Consider the following 16,884-nt stretch of genomic DNA (forward strand, 5'->3'; position numbering starts at 1 on the left):
GAAGAGATAACTGTCAATCAGTACAAACCAATCAGCATGCTGGCTTTGTTACAATGAGACTATGATTGGTTCAAATGTTGGTGCCAGTGAGGGAGAAGTGTGAATGGTTGTGTGCTGCCAATCTGGGATCGACACAAACCAGTTGGCATTAATGCACTTATTTGCTATTTTCTATCTTATCAAGTGTATTGTGGATAAAATGCTGACATAAATTCCTAAAAAGGTGCGAGCATTTCAAAGCGAGGCTGTGCATCTCACCAGGTAGTTGAAGAGAATGTGAGAGGTCTGGGCCGGCAGGTCTCCTATGTTCAGCAGCAGCTTCCGCAGCATGTACATGAGCTCGTCCTGGAACAGTGAAGCAAGTGCTCTCAAAAGCTGCCTAGGGCCGTTCACTAATAAAATAAGCAATGCTTGTGTTAATAATAATGAGAGATTGTTATATGATGATGCTTTGAGAAACAGGAATACCACACAGTGGTCTGTTCACCTCAATGGAGCTGAAGCTCTCACACAGGAAGAGGGCTGAGTTAAATATTTTACTTCCTCTTACCTGTCTGTTGCTGACAGTAAGCTTCTCCAGGAAGTGCCTGAGCACCAGAGCAGGGTCCTCGATCAGACAATTCCACAGGACCTGTTGTGCCACTGCACTCACTGGATCACCAAGGGAGAACACGCACATGCACGCACACGCACATGCATACACACACACACACGCACGCACACACACACACACACGCACGCACGCACGCACGCACGCACGCACGCACACACACACACACACAGGTCTCAGAAATCAATGTAATTACATCTATTCAGCAGGCTGACACTTGTCCAAATAAATGTAAATAACACAATAAAACAAAATAAATAACATCAAGTGCAATTAACAGGGTGCTACCAGCACCAGAACAGAATAAGGCAGTAAAGCTATATCATACAGAGAACATACAGACTCAGCTACAATGAGAAATGAGATAAGTGTGGAGCTATAACATCAGAGGAAGGCCCTACCTGCAACGCCATCCTCCCGCACCTCCCCATCCTCCATCAGATGCACAATGGGCAGCACGGCCGCACAGATGCATGCTGGGAACACGGCTTGCGGGGGCTGCAGAACATGATGAGTGGGCGTGAGCTCTGTGGTGTTCTCCTCATCTGTAGGGTGAGGGGGCAGAGAAATGTGTGCAGGAAGTTGTGAGAATCGTTCAGCACCTCCAAATATAAATTCAAAGGTAATATCATTATAAACACTCTGGATCTGATCCATGTCTCATTAGTTTTTTTCTAATTTTTCAGTTTAAAGATTTCAGTATAATTTCTACTAAATGTGTTTTCGTGTTGTTTTAGGACCAGTCCAGCATACGAGCTATTCAGCCCTGTAACACCAGTCACAGAGACACACAGAACTGTGACCTCTGACCTTCGGCACTGACGACGGAGCGCACGGACCAGACGGATCCGCGGCGGAAGGAGTAGTTCCTGTGGGAGTTGCTGGAGGCGCAGGAGGGGCTGACGGACAGGCGGCGAGACGCCAGGTTAACCACTTCTTCTGCTGACAGGGAACAAAGAGCACCACGTCAGACATAACACAGACACAGCACAACACAGCACACAAACGCCGACACTACAGCATCAGTACAGGCACAGCAGCAGTCAGCACACCGACACAGTACAGACACAACATGATACAGCACATCAACATAGTACAGACACAACACGATACAGCACATCAACATAGTACAGACACAACAGCATACAGCACACCGACACAGTACAGACACAACACAATACAGCACATCAACATGGTACAGACACAACAGCATACAGCACATCAACACAATACAGACATAACAGAATTCAGCTCACCGACATATTACTTACACACTATTCAGTGCACCAACACAGTAAAAACACAACAGCATTCAGCACACCGACACAGTACAGACACAACACGATACAGCACACCGACACAGTACAGACACAACACGATACAGCACACCGACACAGTACAGACACAACAGCATTCAGCGCACCAACACAATACAGACATAACAGCATTCAGCTCACCGACATATTACTTACACACTATTCAGTGCACCAACACAGTAAAAACACAACAGCATTCAGCGCACCAACACAGTACAGACACAAGAGACAGAACAGACTCCTCAGAAGAGGTTTATAAACTTTATAAATGTATGGTGAATGATATCCATTATTGCCATTCACAGAGGTTAAAAAAATCCTCCTTCTAATCTAAAAGGTATTCTCAATTAACAAATGTTCTACTCTAAAAGAGTGAGAGAGTGAGTCATCAGGATTTCACTGAGGGGTGAGTCATGTCTGAAGGTTGAAGACCCAAAACAACATCCAGATTTATTTATGACTCAATTCTGAGAGGCATGGTGGAGGACTGAGGTATCCCAGCATGCCGAGCAGCAGGGGCAGGCCCACCTTCCTCCTCCTGCTCGGGCGGCGGGCTGCAGGTGGGCTCATAGCAGGCCTCCTGGGTGATGGGAATGGCGGTGATGATGCTGGCCTCCCGCCCCAGCCGCCGCTTCTCCTCCTCCTGCTGCAGGTTCTTCAGGATGTGCTCCGCCCGCTGGTGCGAGCGCGAGACCGCCCGCGCCGAGAACGACTTCTGCAGGGGGAGGGGTTCGGGGGGAGAGGGCGGGGCTGAGACGCTGAGGCTTCTGAGGAAAGGGGGTGGGGCTCATAGAAGCCAGCCACCCCCAGAGCAATGGCAGTTGGTAAGTAAACACAACCCCAGCAGTTTTACAGCGCGCTCACAGTGTACAAACTCTTCCCACACAGCCTTAATCCCAAGTCTTTTGTGTTTAGTTGCTCCTGATGAAAAATACTCATTCTGATATTTGCAAAATTCCATTTAACAGGAAAATTAATAAAGGTGTTATTTTAGAAACAATAAATGAATGCAATAACAGCAACTTTTTTAATAAAAAATAACGTTTGATTAATAAAATATCAAATAGTAGTACAGTGCTCATACATTGCAGACAGGATAGCATTTTTCACCAGGAGACTAAACAAATTACAATGCAGTTTCACAACCAGCGCACACAGATGTGAGGCGGAACCTGTGCACTGAATCAACAGCACAATGAAATGACAGAACCTGGAAGCATGGAGTTCAGACGCATGTAAACTCTGTGAATAGCACACATTTCCCATGCTTATCCATGCAAAGTCCATGCACTTTACTGTGGGACCACCATGCACTTCCTTACACTAATATACTTTACCATGCCAGCTTTGGCCTTGTCATGCCTCCTTAACTACGATACACTGGTATAAGGGATGCCAGTTTATGTGGAATGTGCAGCCATTTTGGCCTCGGGTACCAATTTGTATATGTAGGTGGAGTGGGGTGTAGTGGGGTGAGGGGGCAGGAAGGGGTCATTTCAGAGATTCAACAAACATTCACTTATCGATGTACAATCCCAGATCATCACTGAATGCACGTCCATACAAGCAGCTGAGGAGAAATCACAACTTACTATGGGAAAGACTGACTGAATTAATGTGGCATACTAAAAACAAGAAACCAATAGACAGATTACAGCTCTCAGTATAAAGTCCACCTGCCAATATCACTTTCAGCTATGGAATATTAACAAGTGATGTTAGGACATTATCATGCATGCTGTCCCGAACAAAACAAAACACTTGTAGTTTCCATAGCTGATGGTACACAATCAGTAATCACCATGGCAACAAAGTGAATACAGTCATACCATGAAACAAAGCAAGCGTATTTCTCTTGACCCCGGTTTAACATATTGTATATGATTACTTTTAGATCAGTTTAGATTACACGCATGCCTTTCGGGCTTGTACAGTTTTAATGGGCTTGCACAGTAAACTTTACTAACAATCCTCATTTCTTGGTAGGACTGTAAATTTAAACTTACATATGTTAAGCAGTTAAAAACTCCACCACAGAATTTACAGTGATGCGGTATGCAGGGGGTTGGGGGGGGTGGGTTAGGTGGAGGGGGGTTAAGTGGTGGACGGGGTGTTTGACAATAGTAAAATTAGTTACTCAGATGCAAATCAAAAAATGGAATTTCAATTTAAGGTGTCATTTGCACTCTCAAGTTCAGAAGAGTTCTGGTGTATCAAACACTGGTTTTACTGGTGCAAAACATGGAGACCGACCCACCAGTCGTCATCACCCAGATATTTCACACAGGGGTGATTATATTGTTAATAAAGATACAGGCCCGTCTCACTGGGGTGTTGCCCTCTGTCACTGTGGAGGACGTAGCTGCAGTTTCCACAGACCGAGCTGCGCAGACACTGCGTCGGAGGAGCGCACTGCCTGCACAGCCGTCTCAATCCGCCTGCGGGGGGCGCTACGGCGCATTACGTGCTGCCCTGCAGTAACAGCGCGGTCAGGACTGTACACTGATTACAGAACTCACTGATGAAAAGAAAAGCACACAGACCCATGCAATGAATCCACACAGCTGAAGCGTCTAAGCTTCCGAGCGGCCCGGGGGCGGAGACAGGGGGCGGGACTTACAGACTGGTCCTCGTTGATTGGGTCCTGGACGCTCCCCGTGTTCTGGGGCACCCACGGCGGGTCGAACATGGGCACGCAGGGCATGCCCAGGATGGGGGAGGGCAGCGTGAAGTTTATGCTAGGGGGCGGGATCTAAAAGGGACGGAATGCATTGCAGCCAGCGAGAGTCATTCATTTCAGTTCCTTCAGAAAGAGTAAACAGAAGCACAGACTTCAAGAGTGAGGGTGGAAATGAAGGCGCGCACCTTAAAGATCTGCTGAGCTCCCTCCTCCATGCGAGGCCACACCTGGTAGCGGAAGCGCCACAGCGTGTAGAACTTGAGCACGGAGCTGATCCGCTGCCCCGCCTCCTGGTGGTGGAACTCCGCCATCATCATGTCCGTGACCGCGTCCGGAACCTTCACCGCGCACAGCAGGAACATGGCCGCTGTTCGCACACACGTACAGTATAGTCATGTATAAAAGTAAGTAAGTAACCACCATACACGCATACACAGATACACATATCTCTAGATGTGAAGTGCATAGATAGATGTGGTATCTCTAAACGTGCAGGATGTAGACACAGGCCTACCTGCTGCAGCAGCCATGTGCTCATCCACACTGAGCAGCAGCTCCCAGGCGGCAGGCTGGATGTCCCCGTACATGTCCTCGGTCAGGATGGGCGCGGCCTTAATGAGCAGCGACAGGGGCGCGGGGGCCAGGCTCATCACCTTCAGGGAGGAACAAGGCACTGATCTCACAGCCCACACGGCACGACTGAGCTGGTGGGGTGCTGATTCTCTGCAGTGACCAGATGGTCAGCTCCTGCATTTGTTCATCCGCTCTGCATTCTTATTCTTGGAGACTGTCTTCTTAACAGGAGTTTATGACGCTATATTACAGCTGATGAATATTCATGTGTGTGCAATGAATGAGCTGTTTATCTGGCTAGACTGCAGAATATGTGCTGACATTGAGTGGGAGGGGTCAAATAATGATTTGGCATTAGAGTGGGAGGGTCCAAAGGAAGAGCATTAGAATGGGGACACAAAAGGAATTCAGAGTTAGGAGGAATGAGGGGGCAGTACCTGATTGCGGATGTACTTCAGCATGCCCGTGTCCTTCTTCCCCTCTGCACTGGCATCTGTGGGGCGCTTCTTCATAGAGGGGGTACGGAGGCAGGATTTATCCGAACACTGGAACCAGAGAGTGGCCATATTTAATGAGGCACACACGGCCACTATGAGCATGTATAATTATGTACAGGGTGGAAGATTTACCATGAAAACTTGTAAATACATGACATGCATGACAACAACTATGAATGATTTCAGACATTTAAAAAAAATGTGAATGGTGCACTTGAGTATTCATCTAAAAACTGTCCTGTTAAAGGAACTACAGATCAATATTTACTGTACATAATTCTAAAACTATTAATGCACTTCCTGACATCATGAGACACTGAAACCCAGGGAACATGTTTACAGGACAACAGGCAGTTATATTCAAATAAGAATAATAATTATAATAAGCATAATAAAGTATATTTCAAAGGTCAATTTCAACAAGCAAAATGAATACCAGTACTTAAAACATGCGAGGCACTGTTTTGTTCCAACTAAGAAAAAAAACAGCTAAAACTGTCCGTGAACAGCATGTTGGCAGTGTCACTCAAAGGCAGAGCAGCAGCGTTGGCTGAGCGGCTGCTCTCTCGGCTGCTCCCTCACCTCTTTGGTCTTCTTGGCGCGGGCGCCGATGTGGGCGGAGCCGCCGTCCTCGCGCAGGCTGTCCACGGTCTCGCCGTACAGCAGCTTGATGGCGCGCACCAGGCGGGCGCAGGAGCGGCTGTGGTGCTGGTAGCAGCGCGGGTGGCAGAAGTCCACGTGCGTGCAGATGAAGCTCTGCTGGTTGCACAGCAGGATCATGATCTGCGTGTGGGGAGGGGGGCACAAGGGGGCAGCAGTGAGGCACATCTGCTTGGTCAAATAAAATGGTAATATGTCGCAAGGCATGATGGGAGTCTTTTCAGACCCGGCTCAGTAGTGGGCCTGAGGCGGGGTCACCTACGTGCAGCCAGGACATGTTGCGGTGGTAGTTGTCTTCGGCTCCGCCAGTGCTCTGGGCCTCGGGTTCGATGCTGGGCTCGCTGGTGCTCCAGGGACTTCCTGTGACAAGGCATGTCTCATTGGTTAGTGACTGGATCTCCATACATCAATCAGAATCAGGGCTACAGGTACTGACAGTGGCACATATCCTAGTGTGTGGGTCAGTGATTGGTTTTAGCTAACTGGGTTCAGTGAACTACAGCACACTGCAAACAGTATCCGTGCGTGACCGTGCTCAGTTACCGATGTCGGTGACGGTGTCCCTGCTCTGGGACAGCAGCCCCTCTTCGTTCTCGGACTCAGAGTCCTGCCGGGACATCTTGGTGCTCTTCAGGCTGCCAGCGCGGCGGATGGAGGACAGCGACCCCCCCTTCTTCACCCGGAAGCTGCGGGCCCCCTTGATCTGCAGGAGCCGAGACCCCCCGATACGGATCTTCCTGATGGGAGCTGTGAGTGGGGCGCCGGGGTGGGGAGTAAATCACACGGCTCAGACACACTGCAGAGCAACAGCACAAATCTGGAGACTGGAAGTCATTCATACATTCAATGCGTTCCAAAGGAGCATAAATGATACTGATTTGTACACATTTGGATCTATGAACTACTTTTACTGAGACATTTTGTGTAGAAAGTTAACCAAATGTAATATTGTGTTATTGTGGGAAATATTTTCTCTCATCCGTCCAGTTTGTGTTCATCTGTTAATTAGTAATCAATGACATGTCAGCAGTTGAATTCAGGGAGTGACTGGGAACATTATGGTTCAATGAAATCTTTTATGGAGGCGGAGGGTCAGTGAGGGGGGCGGGTCCACTGACCCAGAGGCTCCTGGGACTTCTTGTCGTCGCAGCCCGTGTCGGACTTGAGCGTGTGGCTGCTGCTGTGCAGGGAGTCCCGGCCGTCCTCGTCGTCCAGGATGCCGGCGAAGCTGATCTTGCGCTCGTACCGGTGCCGGCCCAGCTCCGGGTCCAGACGCAGCCGGCAGCTGTCCAGGTCCTGGGACCCAGAACGGGGATTAGACCACACGCCCTTCGGATGCTCTTTCATTTAACTGGGTTCAGACACTGTTCAGATGCTAACTGATAGTGGCAGGACGGTCTTGTGTGTAGGCGGATGCATGTGTGTAAAAAAAGTCATGAGTCGTGTTTGAACGTGATGGGTTTTAGGGTTGTAAGGCTCACTGGGGTAAGGTCAGGGTCAGGGAATTTTAATTTTAACTCAGTTCTGATACTGACCACCAGGGGCTCTGTGCGTGGGCGAGGTAAGCAGGGGAAGGTCTCCCTCAAGAAGGTGGTAATCTCCAGAAGCAGCTGACAGGCGGCCATCTTCAGGGCAAACGGGCAGGCACACTTGGTGGGGTTGACTGTGTCTGAGGGAAGACCAAGCTCCACATTGCGGCCATGACAAGAGGTACATATGAATCAGGCATAAAATTAATTCTTATTATTCATGAAGTGGACATTAAAGGGCCCTAAACAGCCCTAAACTCCAAACTCCAAACTAAAGTGTTTAGGTGGACATTTTTGTCCGGTTTTGTTCTGGGTTCTTTGTGACTTGAACTAAGTTTTAATCTGAAGCTACGCTAACCGTGGCTTGATCTAAAATAGCTCAGGGATTCGTGCTTGTTTTCGTTTTATCGTCCACTCACTGTCATCCAGGAAGTCCTCTTCCTCGTCTTCCTTGCGCATGCGCCGTTTTGTTTCCTCGTCGTAGATGAAGCCCAGGATGTTGGCCGGGCTCTCGCTGTCTGAGTGGCAGAGCTCACTCAAACGAGTTCCGATAGCCTACCGGAACACACACACACGTGCAGGCAGGCACGCACACACACACACACACACACACACACACACGCACACACACGCACAGGCACGCACGCACACACACAGACACATTAGATTGTTGGTGCCACAGCCTGACACCATTTTCATAAATGCCTCACTTAGGATTTAAACCTCTCCCCACTGGTAATAAGACCAGTTTCAAGAGGTATAATAAATGCTGCTCATGCATAGTCCATCATGTGCTGTGACAGGTCAAGCTCTATGTGCTGTGTTGAGTTTCACTGCGTGTGAGGTGTTGAGAGCCGCGTGGTGCGTGTGAAGAAGTGCCACTGTAGGACATACTGTAACTCACATCACCCCACTGACAGAAGTATTTGGCTGCGTTCCACTGCAGCTTCTGGTTCCTCTTGTTGCCCACTATGGGAGAGCGCCCCCTGGAGAGGCCTCGCTTGGTGATGTTCACATGGTGGCCCTTCATCCACTCGGGCCAGTTGCCGCGGTTACAGCGGTGCACAAAGCGGGCACATTCCAGGAAGAGCGAGGCCCGGGCCACCACTGGGGCTTCCTGTTGGGGGACAGACACACTTCCTGTCAGGGTCTCAAAAAGGCCAGCCACCTGCCGTCCGTCTCTGAAGAACATATCCGTGACTCACAGATGCACAGATCACATGTTTGCAATCCTCATCACTGCAAAAACCTCCACCTCTTAGGAGTCGGTTCAGTCTTGGGTTACATGTGCAAAGTTAACATAATTACACCTCAGCAGAGTTTAAGCAGAGCTGGGTGATTAAACGGTGGGCAGAGTCTGACATTGTGTGTCATGTTAGACTACAATAAGATAAGAGACTGATTTAAGAGCACTGGGCCCTATTCAGACTTGGCAGATTTACAGGCATGCTGTGCTATGGCATATCTAATGCACTCCATCAGGGAACTAAGTGGGTTTAATAAAATGTTTCATTTTTATTTCATGTAGAATGCGTAATGAGTGCTGGAATGTATTTGATAGGAGAAGGACCCAGCGTCTGCTACTGGCCAAGTTCAAAACTCATTTAAAAGCATCGAGACATGCTTGTGGCTGCAGAATTACCCCCCCACTGGTCTTACCTCACCGGGAGGCGGAGTAATGTGAAAAATGAGGGAACACAAAGGTGAGATGGTGGAGATGGGAGCGCGGAGGCACGTTCACAGCACGGCCAGGCTGCGGGTGGACAGGGCGACCGTCTGGCTAGTTACAACAAAACACAGCTCTGCCGACAACATGCCACAACATGGAGGACACGGCACGAAGCGCTGCAGATTCAACAGATCACATTGACCACATCACCAAACGCACAACAGGAACAACACGGCACAACATAGACACATCCTTTGTACACCACAAATGCACAGCATTGCAGCTTTAGCGGCTACTCACAACACACACAGTCACAACATGATTAACACATGACAACATCAGCACATCACACGAAAAGACGCCCAAAGTCATGTTCAAACCTTCAAAGCTGCAAATTAAAATGAGAAAAACCACAACTGCTCTATGCAATGAAGGCATGAAAAGCTGTACTTCACAGTAAAAAAATAGTACAAATAACTACTATTTTAAAAATGTAAAACATTTTTAAATGGCATTTTTTTCATTTGCCAAATAATACAAAGGGTTATCCTCTTTCTCTCTCTCTGTGTCGGGGGTGGCGCCTCACCAGGTCCAGGGCCGCGGCTAAGATGGAGGCGTCGGGGATGGTGCCCGGCTCGCAGCAGTTCAGCAGGAACTGGAACCTCTTCATGCCCTGCCGGATGGCGCCCAGGTTCACCACGTTCTTGTTTTTCATGGCTTCCTGGCTGGCAGCCAGGCGCTCCTGGAACCCGTGGCACCCTGCCAGAATGGGGGAGGGGGAGGGGGGACAGCGTAATATGGCTTTGACAGGCAGGCTGGCACAGTTGGGGCTATGGTTCACTGCTTCCCCCTTTTGGTCACACTGTAAAATGCAGGCGGAGACAGAACAAACACTACAGAAGGCACAAGGACAGCATGTGGTGACAAATGCGTGGGCAAGCTTACGAGTATCTGCTCCCAGTGTGCAGGAAAAATCTTCACCCGAACATGGAGAGCTGTCAAGTGTCACAATTTGTGGAGAGTGCTGGATTATGACAGACTTACTGTTGTATGATTTAAGGTAGCATACTTCTGATTGAAGTAAAAAAGGAAGACCTGAATAATCATTATTATGCTGTATAGCTGTGTAGAAACATTACAACATTGGATCAGGTTTTGATCTAAGCTTTCTGTCTAGCCCCTGATTCAGGTGCTTAATTTAACTGTGTCCAGTGCCAGATTGGGCAGGAAATGTGCACCAGGTAGTGGGTCTCTGATAGTCATGCAACACATTTTTGACAAAATGCACTGGGACAGTATCTGCACAACAAACGTGTTACAACGACAGGCAATAGGACAGACAGATGAGGAGCGTCACAACAGCATGTGCGACAAAGACGTAAAGAACAACCTGCCTCAACAAATTTAACAACCCGACCACCTGTCCTGTCCCTCCCTGCCCCACCCTTCTGGGTCACCACCGCCCTGCCCCGCCCCTCTGGGCTGCCCTGCCCTGCCCCGCCCCTTGTCCTAAAGGTCTCTGCAAAGTCATGTCCCTTCTCTCCTTTATCCGCCTGTAAGTGCATTACATTAGAATGTAAATTCCATTCAAAGCTGGGCCATCGGGTGTGGAGGGTAGTAGGGCTGCTGGGATTGGTTAGGGGGACAAGAGGGAAGGGGAGGGGCAGTTAAAGGGGGATATTTCAATGTTTGAATAAATTAACCCCAGTGCGAGGTATACATTTGTAAATTAGTTGGGGGTGGATGAGGGGGAGGGAGGGTTAAGACAGTCAAGTGGAGGAGGCAGGGGGAAGTGGGGGGTCAAACCTTTCCATTAAAAATGAAAGATCTATATGTGAGATGGTAGAATCGTCTACTTCCTCCACTGCTCAACACTGCAGTGGTAGGTAGCCAGCAATAACAGCAACAACAGCAGCTAAAACTGGACTGCAGAGCCAGGCTCTCTTCCAAGTCAGGGGAAGAAGAGGAAAAAACAACAACCAGCTCAACTGAGGATTTCACTTCTGTTTTTAACTAATGAATCACGGAACAGTGCAGGTCACTAAATTTCCAGCTTTGCCCAAAGGCAAGAAAGAGACTGAATGATTAAAAATAATTTTCATATGGACACATAGGCTCACAGAATACCTTGGTAATGCTGCTATTATTATTATTATTATTATTATTCATAAACAAGGTGCCACTTCATGCTTGATGAAGGTGTGGACTTTTCAGATTAAATCAGGGGGTCCAACTGCCCCCAGCCTGTTTATGCAGTCCTGGGGACACAGACTGTGAGATGAGGTGGGAAATGGAACGCAGCGCATCCACACACACAGTCAAGCAGATACGCACACACACACACACACACACAGTGTGCACATGAGCACGCACACACACACAGCTTGCATGGAAGACGGCTGGCGGCAGAGCGCGGGACAGACAGACGGACAAACGGACGGACGGGACAGACCACGGACAGGCACAGAGAGAGAGAGAGCGGGGGGAGGCGCGGGACGCCCCGGGGGTCTACCATCTTTCTCTTCTGTGTGGTGGAGCCTGGACGGGTTCCGCCGGCCGGACCGCCATTTACCGAGCCGCTTGAAGAAGTTCTCCTCCTCGTCCCGGCCGTACTCCGGCGCCCCGCCCTCCGACAGCTTCACCGCGCTGGTGAACTTCACCTGGAGGAGGGGCGGGGCACGGGAGCCATAGAGATTCAGTGAGCTCCATAATGCTTGGGACAAAGACTTTTTTTTTCTTGATTTGGCTCTGTACAAAGGGGGGTACGTATAAAAAGTACATTGCTACATGGTGAAACCAAAGTGTATAAAAATAAAATAAAATCTGAAAATGTGCACTTTAACCACATGTGAATTGTTTGATTACAAATCAGAAATTGTAGAGTACAGAACCACATGAAGAAAAAATATGTCTTTGTCCCAAACATTTTAAAGCTCACTGTATACACATGCACACACACAGTGCCCTGCATACACACATTCAGTGCAGTGCATATAAAGGGGTGCCAGGGTGCTGACGGCTCTGACCTTGGAGCTCTGTCGGATGAAGCTCAGCCGGTCCACAGAGCTGATGTCCAGCAGGTCCTCCACTCCGTCTGTCAGACCGGAGAGGGATGAGCGTTTCAGCCAGTTCCCTGCACACAAAGCACAGTGAGAGGCTGCAGAGTGTAGCTCTCTCTCTCTCTCTCTTTCTCTCTCTCTCTCTGTCTCTGTCTCTTTCTAAGACATGCACTCTCTATACATGTGTCTATCACACACAAACACACACACAGAAACACACTCTTAATTTTCCTCTTTCTCAGACTCTCTATCTCTATCACTCTCACACATACAGAAACACTCTCTTTCAAACTAATATGCACATGCACACACGCATCTCTCTCTTTCTAATGCAAAGACAGCACACACTTTATACACTAATACTCACACACACATTCTGAGTGGAATACTGTCTGAGTGGAATACTGTCATTCAGATTCACACAGACACACACGCACGCGCACATACACAATCTCTCTATTGATCTCTCTCTTTCTCTTTCTCTCTTTCTGCAATACACACATACGTAACACAGAGATGGTGACTGGAAGTTGAACAGCCCCATGGCATGCTGGGTAAAAAAATGAAAACAAGAAGAAACACAAAACAAAGATGAATTTGTATGGCCGTCACTACTCAGAATCTGACATCGGCAAAAAAGGAACACAGGCAGGCGCGTCTCGAACACAGGCATGCAGGGCTGCAGCATAATGACATCACACTGAGGGGAGGGGGGGGCCATACACTCCAACCCACCGATGGGCAACTTGAGCTTCTTGCGCAGGGAGATGCGTCGGGAGCGAGTGCGGGAGCGGCGGTCCGTGGTGGTGCCCGAGTGGGCGGTGGTGCATTCAGAAGTGTCCTGCTCCGATTGGCTGCTGGTGTCGCTAGCCGCGCTCTGGGACTTGAACATCTTTCGCCAGAAATCCTTCCTGCCCAGCAGGGCCCCCGGAATCTGCTCCTCGCTGATAAAGAGAGGGGCACCATGAGACACAAAACCAAAGTCTCTACAGAGTAAAACATGGCCATTATCAAGGATGTGACATGGATAAATATGGAATAAAATAAAGTCTGAGTATAAATTGAGGTGAATTTTTGGCATAATAGTGTTTATACTGTATATGCCTAGCCAAAATCCTGGAAAAGGACAAAGAAGAGAGCAATAAAGTACATGGATATCTATTAAGAAAGTCATGCATAAGAGAGGTTGAATGGTTCTGATTCTGACATTTAATTTCCCCTGGGGCCTGTTGGGAAACCCCGATGCTTATTTAAACACACATCTGGGAAAGAGTCTGGCGATGTGTTAGGCGATGTGGGGGAGTTTGAGGGTGCGCTCACTGTTCGGGGGTCTGCGGGGGTCGGCTGGAGATGCAGCTGCGACACTCGTCTGCCGCAGTGGAGGCCTGGCCCTTCTCCCCGGCCACGCCCGCTTCCGACCTGGACACAGACGAGCAGAGGATCGCCCGCATCAGTGAGTAAGTACATCAATCCACCACTAAAGCCATCGGTGAGTTCATAAACTCACGGGTTAACCACATCAATGAGTACCTCAAATTACCAGTCAATATCATCAATGAGTCCATCAATGCACCAATCAATGCCATTGGTGAGATAATAAACCTGCAGGTTAGCACCATCGATAATTAGTACACCAATCACAGTCATCAGATATTAAAAAACTACACAGGTCAACATCTTTAACTAGTCATCTCGCCAATCTACAGCATCAGTTGATCCGTTTATGATTGTTTGAGGGTGGTAAATACATGTCTGGTATGTATTGCATGTCTGGCTTGTTTAAAATACACTGTGTTCACATTTGTCCCACAATGTCATGAGTACATCAGCTGACTGTACAATTGTGCTCTGGGCAGCCTAGCAGGAATATTTTACACATTTTTGTGTGCAGGTCCATATGATACTCTCATTTTACAGCTTTATTTCAAAGTCCATTTGACAACCCTCAGGCAATTGATCAATAAACTGTGCATATCAACATAGTGTAGCTCTTTTATGTGATCAAACAGTACAGACTGTAGAGTGTAAAATATGTACGGGCACACAGTGGAGTGCAGTGCACAGTTGTGGAGATCTCAGTGCACAAGTGTAGTGACTAATGTAGCACAGTCGGTGAATCCAGAAAGAAGTGGAAAAGTTTTCAGGAATATTGGGATTGTGGGGGTGTAAAATGGGTGTGGCTTCAAGGCTGTGTTGTGCCCTGGACAGTTCAGTACCTCCTGGGCCCAGCAGGTTTAGGCTCCTCCTTCTCCTCAGGTTTCTTGGTGGTGGTGAGCTTTTCGGCACTGTCCAGGAGCGCGCTCAGTGCCACCCGTCGGAATACGTTTCCGTGGGACTCCTTAATGAACTGCACCAACTGACGGATGTCACAGTACAGGCCCTGTGTGTGTGAGTGTGTGAGTTTCAGAGCGAGAGAGAGTAAGAGAGAGAGAGAGTGAGTGAGAAAAAGAGAGTATAGCAAACTTTTTACAAACTCCTTCTGCTGCTTAATTCTCCAACTGGTGCACAACCAGTAAACAATTAATTCCTGTGTACAGGCGGTATCAGTTTCACAATTACAAAGCAGAGTATACAGCAGGTTTAATACGTTATGTACAGAGCATGTGCAGGTTTCTCACCAGGTTTTCCGGGCTGTGGAGCTCATGGGTAGTGGAGGAGCAGCGGGTTATCAGGGACTTAAACATGCAGCCCACCACCACTGTCTCCATGTTCTGAGCCAGAGACTTGCCCTCACCCGTGGTGAAGTTGTTCCCAAAGCCTGCTTTGTCTGAAAGCAGGGAGAGACGATGTATTACACAGGGGGGGAGGGAGGGGGTGGTTTGCCCTGCGTAGCACGAGAACATTCACAGGCAGCACAGGCATGACTAAACATGCCCCACCCCCCCATGAGGTAAAAACAGGCCAAACAACAACAACAAAAAAAAACAGATCCAAAGAACTGAAAGGCAACCCAAAAACACAGATGAGAAGCAAAATTTCGATTTGGGTGTGAATTAGTATACATGCAAGTGACTATGGCCTGCTGAAATCGGGGGACCTTTTCCTTTTCCTTTATTCTTTTTGGTTAAAGCGAGAATTAGTTGACACTTTGGGGTCAATCAGTCGAAATGGTGATTTGGGCCTAGCAGTTGGCACGGGGGGTATTCAGACTCTGGGCAGTTTTGCCAGGATATTCAGGGTGTGCAGTCTAAACACATCACCTCAGTTTGACTCAGAGGGGATGCAGGAATGGTAGCGTGCCAAAGAAGCCATTTTAGTTTATTTATTGGTTTATTTGGACATAGTGTATCTACCCAAGTCTCTCTTATCGGCCCTCCGGTGCCTCTCACCTGCACTGCCGTACTCTGCAAGAGAAGAGATGTGGGCACAATTGGAGTCAGGCCTGCACAGACATGTACTTCACAGAAAGAACACACCCCAACCCCCAAATCACTCACACACACTGCTAATCACACACATGTAAGCACACACAAGCAGCTAATCTCATATACACATTAATGTGTACACACATCTAATAAGCACGTACTCACACATACACACACAGCCACACATATACACACACGCAAACAAGCACACACACGTACACACAGACACACACACACACTTAATCACACATGTATTCACACACACACATACACACACACGCACACCAAAATATACACAAATGCACACAAGCACACACACACACACACACACAGGCACACACACACACAATTCTAACACAAGCTCTCCAGGGGCAAAAGGTGCGCTTTCATTAATTATGCTCTCATCCATCCAGTTACGTGCCTGTCATTTAAAAGTCTTTCAGTCGTTGAAATGGTCCAAGACATTTTGTTAAGCTGTCAAATGTGGAATGAAAGATATTCAGCCAATACATGTTGCACTATAAATGGAGAATCTATGATCTACCCCAAAAGGCCCCTGACAGGCAAGTACACGGAATGGATGAGCAACTCATCTGAGGTCAGTTTCATTCTCCAGGGCAGAATGGCTGGAAGATGGAAGATGTAAAGATAGAATGTCTTAGGACAGCATAGACAGGCATGAACGAGTGAGATAAACAGGTAGATATGAACAGGGAGAAAACACTGCAGGAGAGAGAGAGAGAGAGAGAGCAAGAACATTTCCTTCGGTCCCCTCAATGGATCTTAAACAAAATCCGACAGATCTGAAAAAAAATTAAGCAGGGCCCTGCTGTTCTTTCCAAGAATGCCTTGCTCCTGCCTTCCTGCTGACAACTTGCAGTGTGACAGATGATCCTTTGAATGTTTCTTACACATCAAAAACACAG

At 48.2% G+C, this 16,884-nt stretch overlaps 1 protein-coding gene across 15 annotated transcripts in view; it reads right to left on the reverse strand.

Moving 5' to 3' along the window:
- Positions 1-16,884, reverse strand: part of LOC135240617 (protein unc-80 homolog) — a 53,363-nt gene that overhangs the window by 18,440 nt on the left and 18,039 nt on the right. For 10 of the 15 annotated variants that reach the window (XM_064310313.1, XM_064310310.1, XM_064310301.1 and 7 more), the window contains exons 16-39: positions 15,887-15,937; positions 15,212-15,360; positions 14,810-14,973; positions 13,914-14,012; positions 13,329-13,537; positions 12,561-12,667; positions 12,047-12,194; positions 10,121-10,293; positions 8,770-8,982; positions 8,285-8,420; positions 7,872-8,005; positions 7,455-7,632; positions 6,880-7,083; positions 6,599-6,696; positions 6,259-6,459; positions 5,617-5,724; positions 5,121-5,259; positions 4,792-4,973; positions 4,547-4,678; positions 2,455-2,641; positions 1,421-1,552; positions 1,012-1,155; positions 551-651; positions 259-345 (exon numbers count right to left, since the gene is read on the reverse strand). In XM_064310313.1, coding sequence (XP_064166383.1) covers positions 259-345; positions 551-651; positions 1,012-1,155; positions 1,421-1,552; positions 2,455-2,641; positions 4,547-4,678; positions 4,792-4,973; positions 5,121-5,259; positions 5,617-5,724; positions 6,259-6,459; positions 6,599-6,696; positions 6,880-7,083; positions 7,455-7,632; positions 7,872-8,005; positions 8,285-8,420; positions 8,770-8,982; positions 10,121-10,293; positions 12,047-12,194; positions 12,561-12,667; positions 13,329-13,537; positions 13,914-14,012; positions 14,810-14,973; positions 15,212-15,360; positions 15,887-15,937 — 3,476 coding nt within the window. The remainder of the gene's footprint in view (positions 1-258; positions 346-550; positions 652-1,011; positions 1,156-1,420; positions 1,553-2,454; positions 2,642-4,546; positions 4,679-4,791; positions 4,974-5,120; positions 5,260-5,616; positions 5,725-6,258; positions 6,460-6,598; positions 6,697-6,879; positions 7,084-7,454; positions 7,633-7,871; positions 8,006-8,284; positions 8,421-8,769; positions 8,983-10,120; positions 10,294-12,046; positions 12,195-12,560; positions 12,668-13,328; positions 13,538-13,913; positions 14,013-14,809; positions 14,974-15,211; positions 15,361-15,886; positions 15,938-16,884) is intronic. The other 5 variants (XM_064310309.1, XM_064310316.1, XM_064310315.1 and 2 more) reach the window with 2 other exon arrangements.

Source organism: Anguilla rostrata, chromosome 15 (genome assembly GCF_018555375.3).
Source record: "Anguilla rostrata isolate EN2019 chromosome 15, ASM1855537v3, whole genome shotgun sequence".
Classification (NCBI taxonomy): Eukaryota; Metazoa; Chordata; class Actinopteri; order Anguilliformes; family Anguillidae; genus Anguilla; species Anguilla rostrata.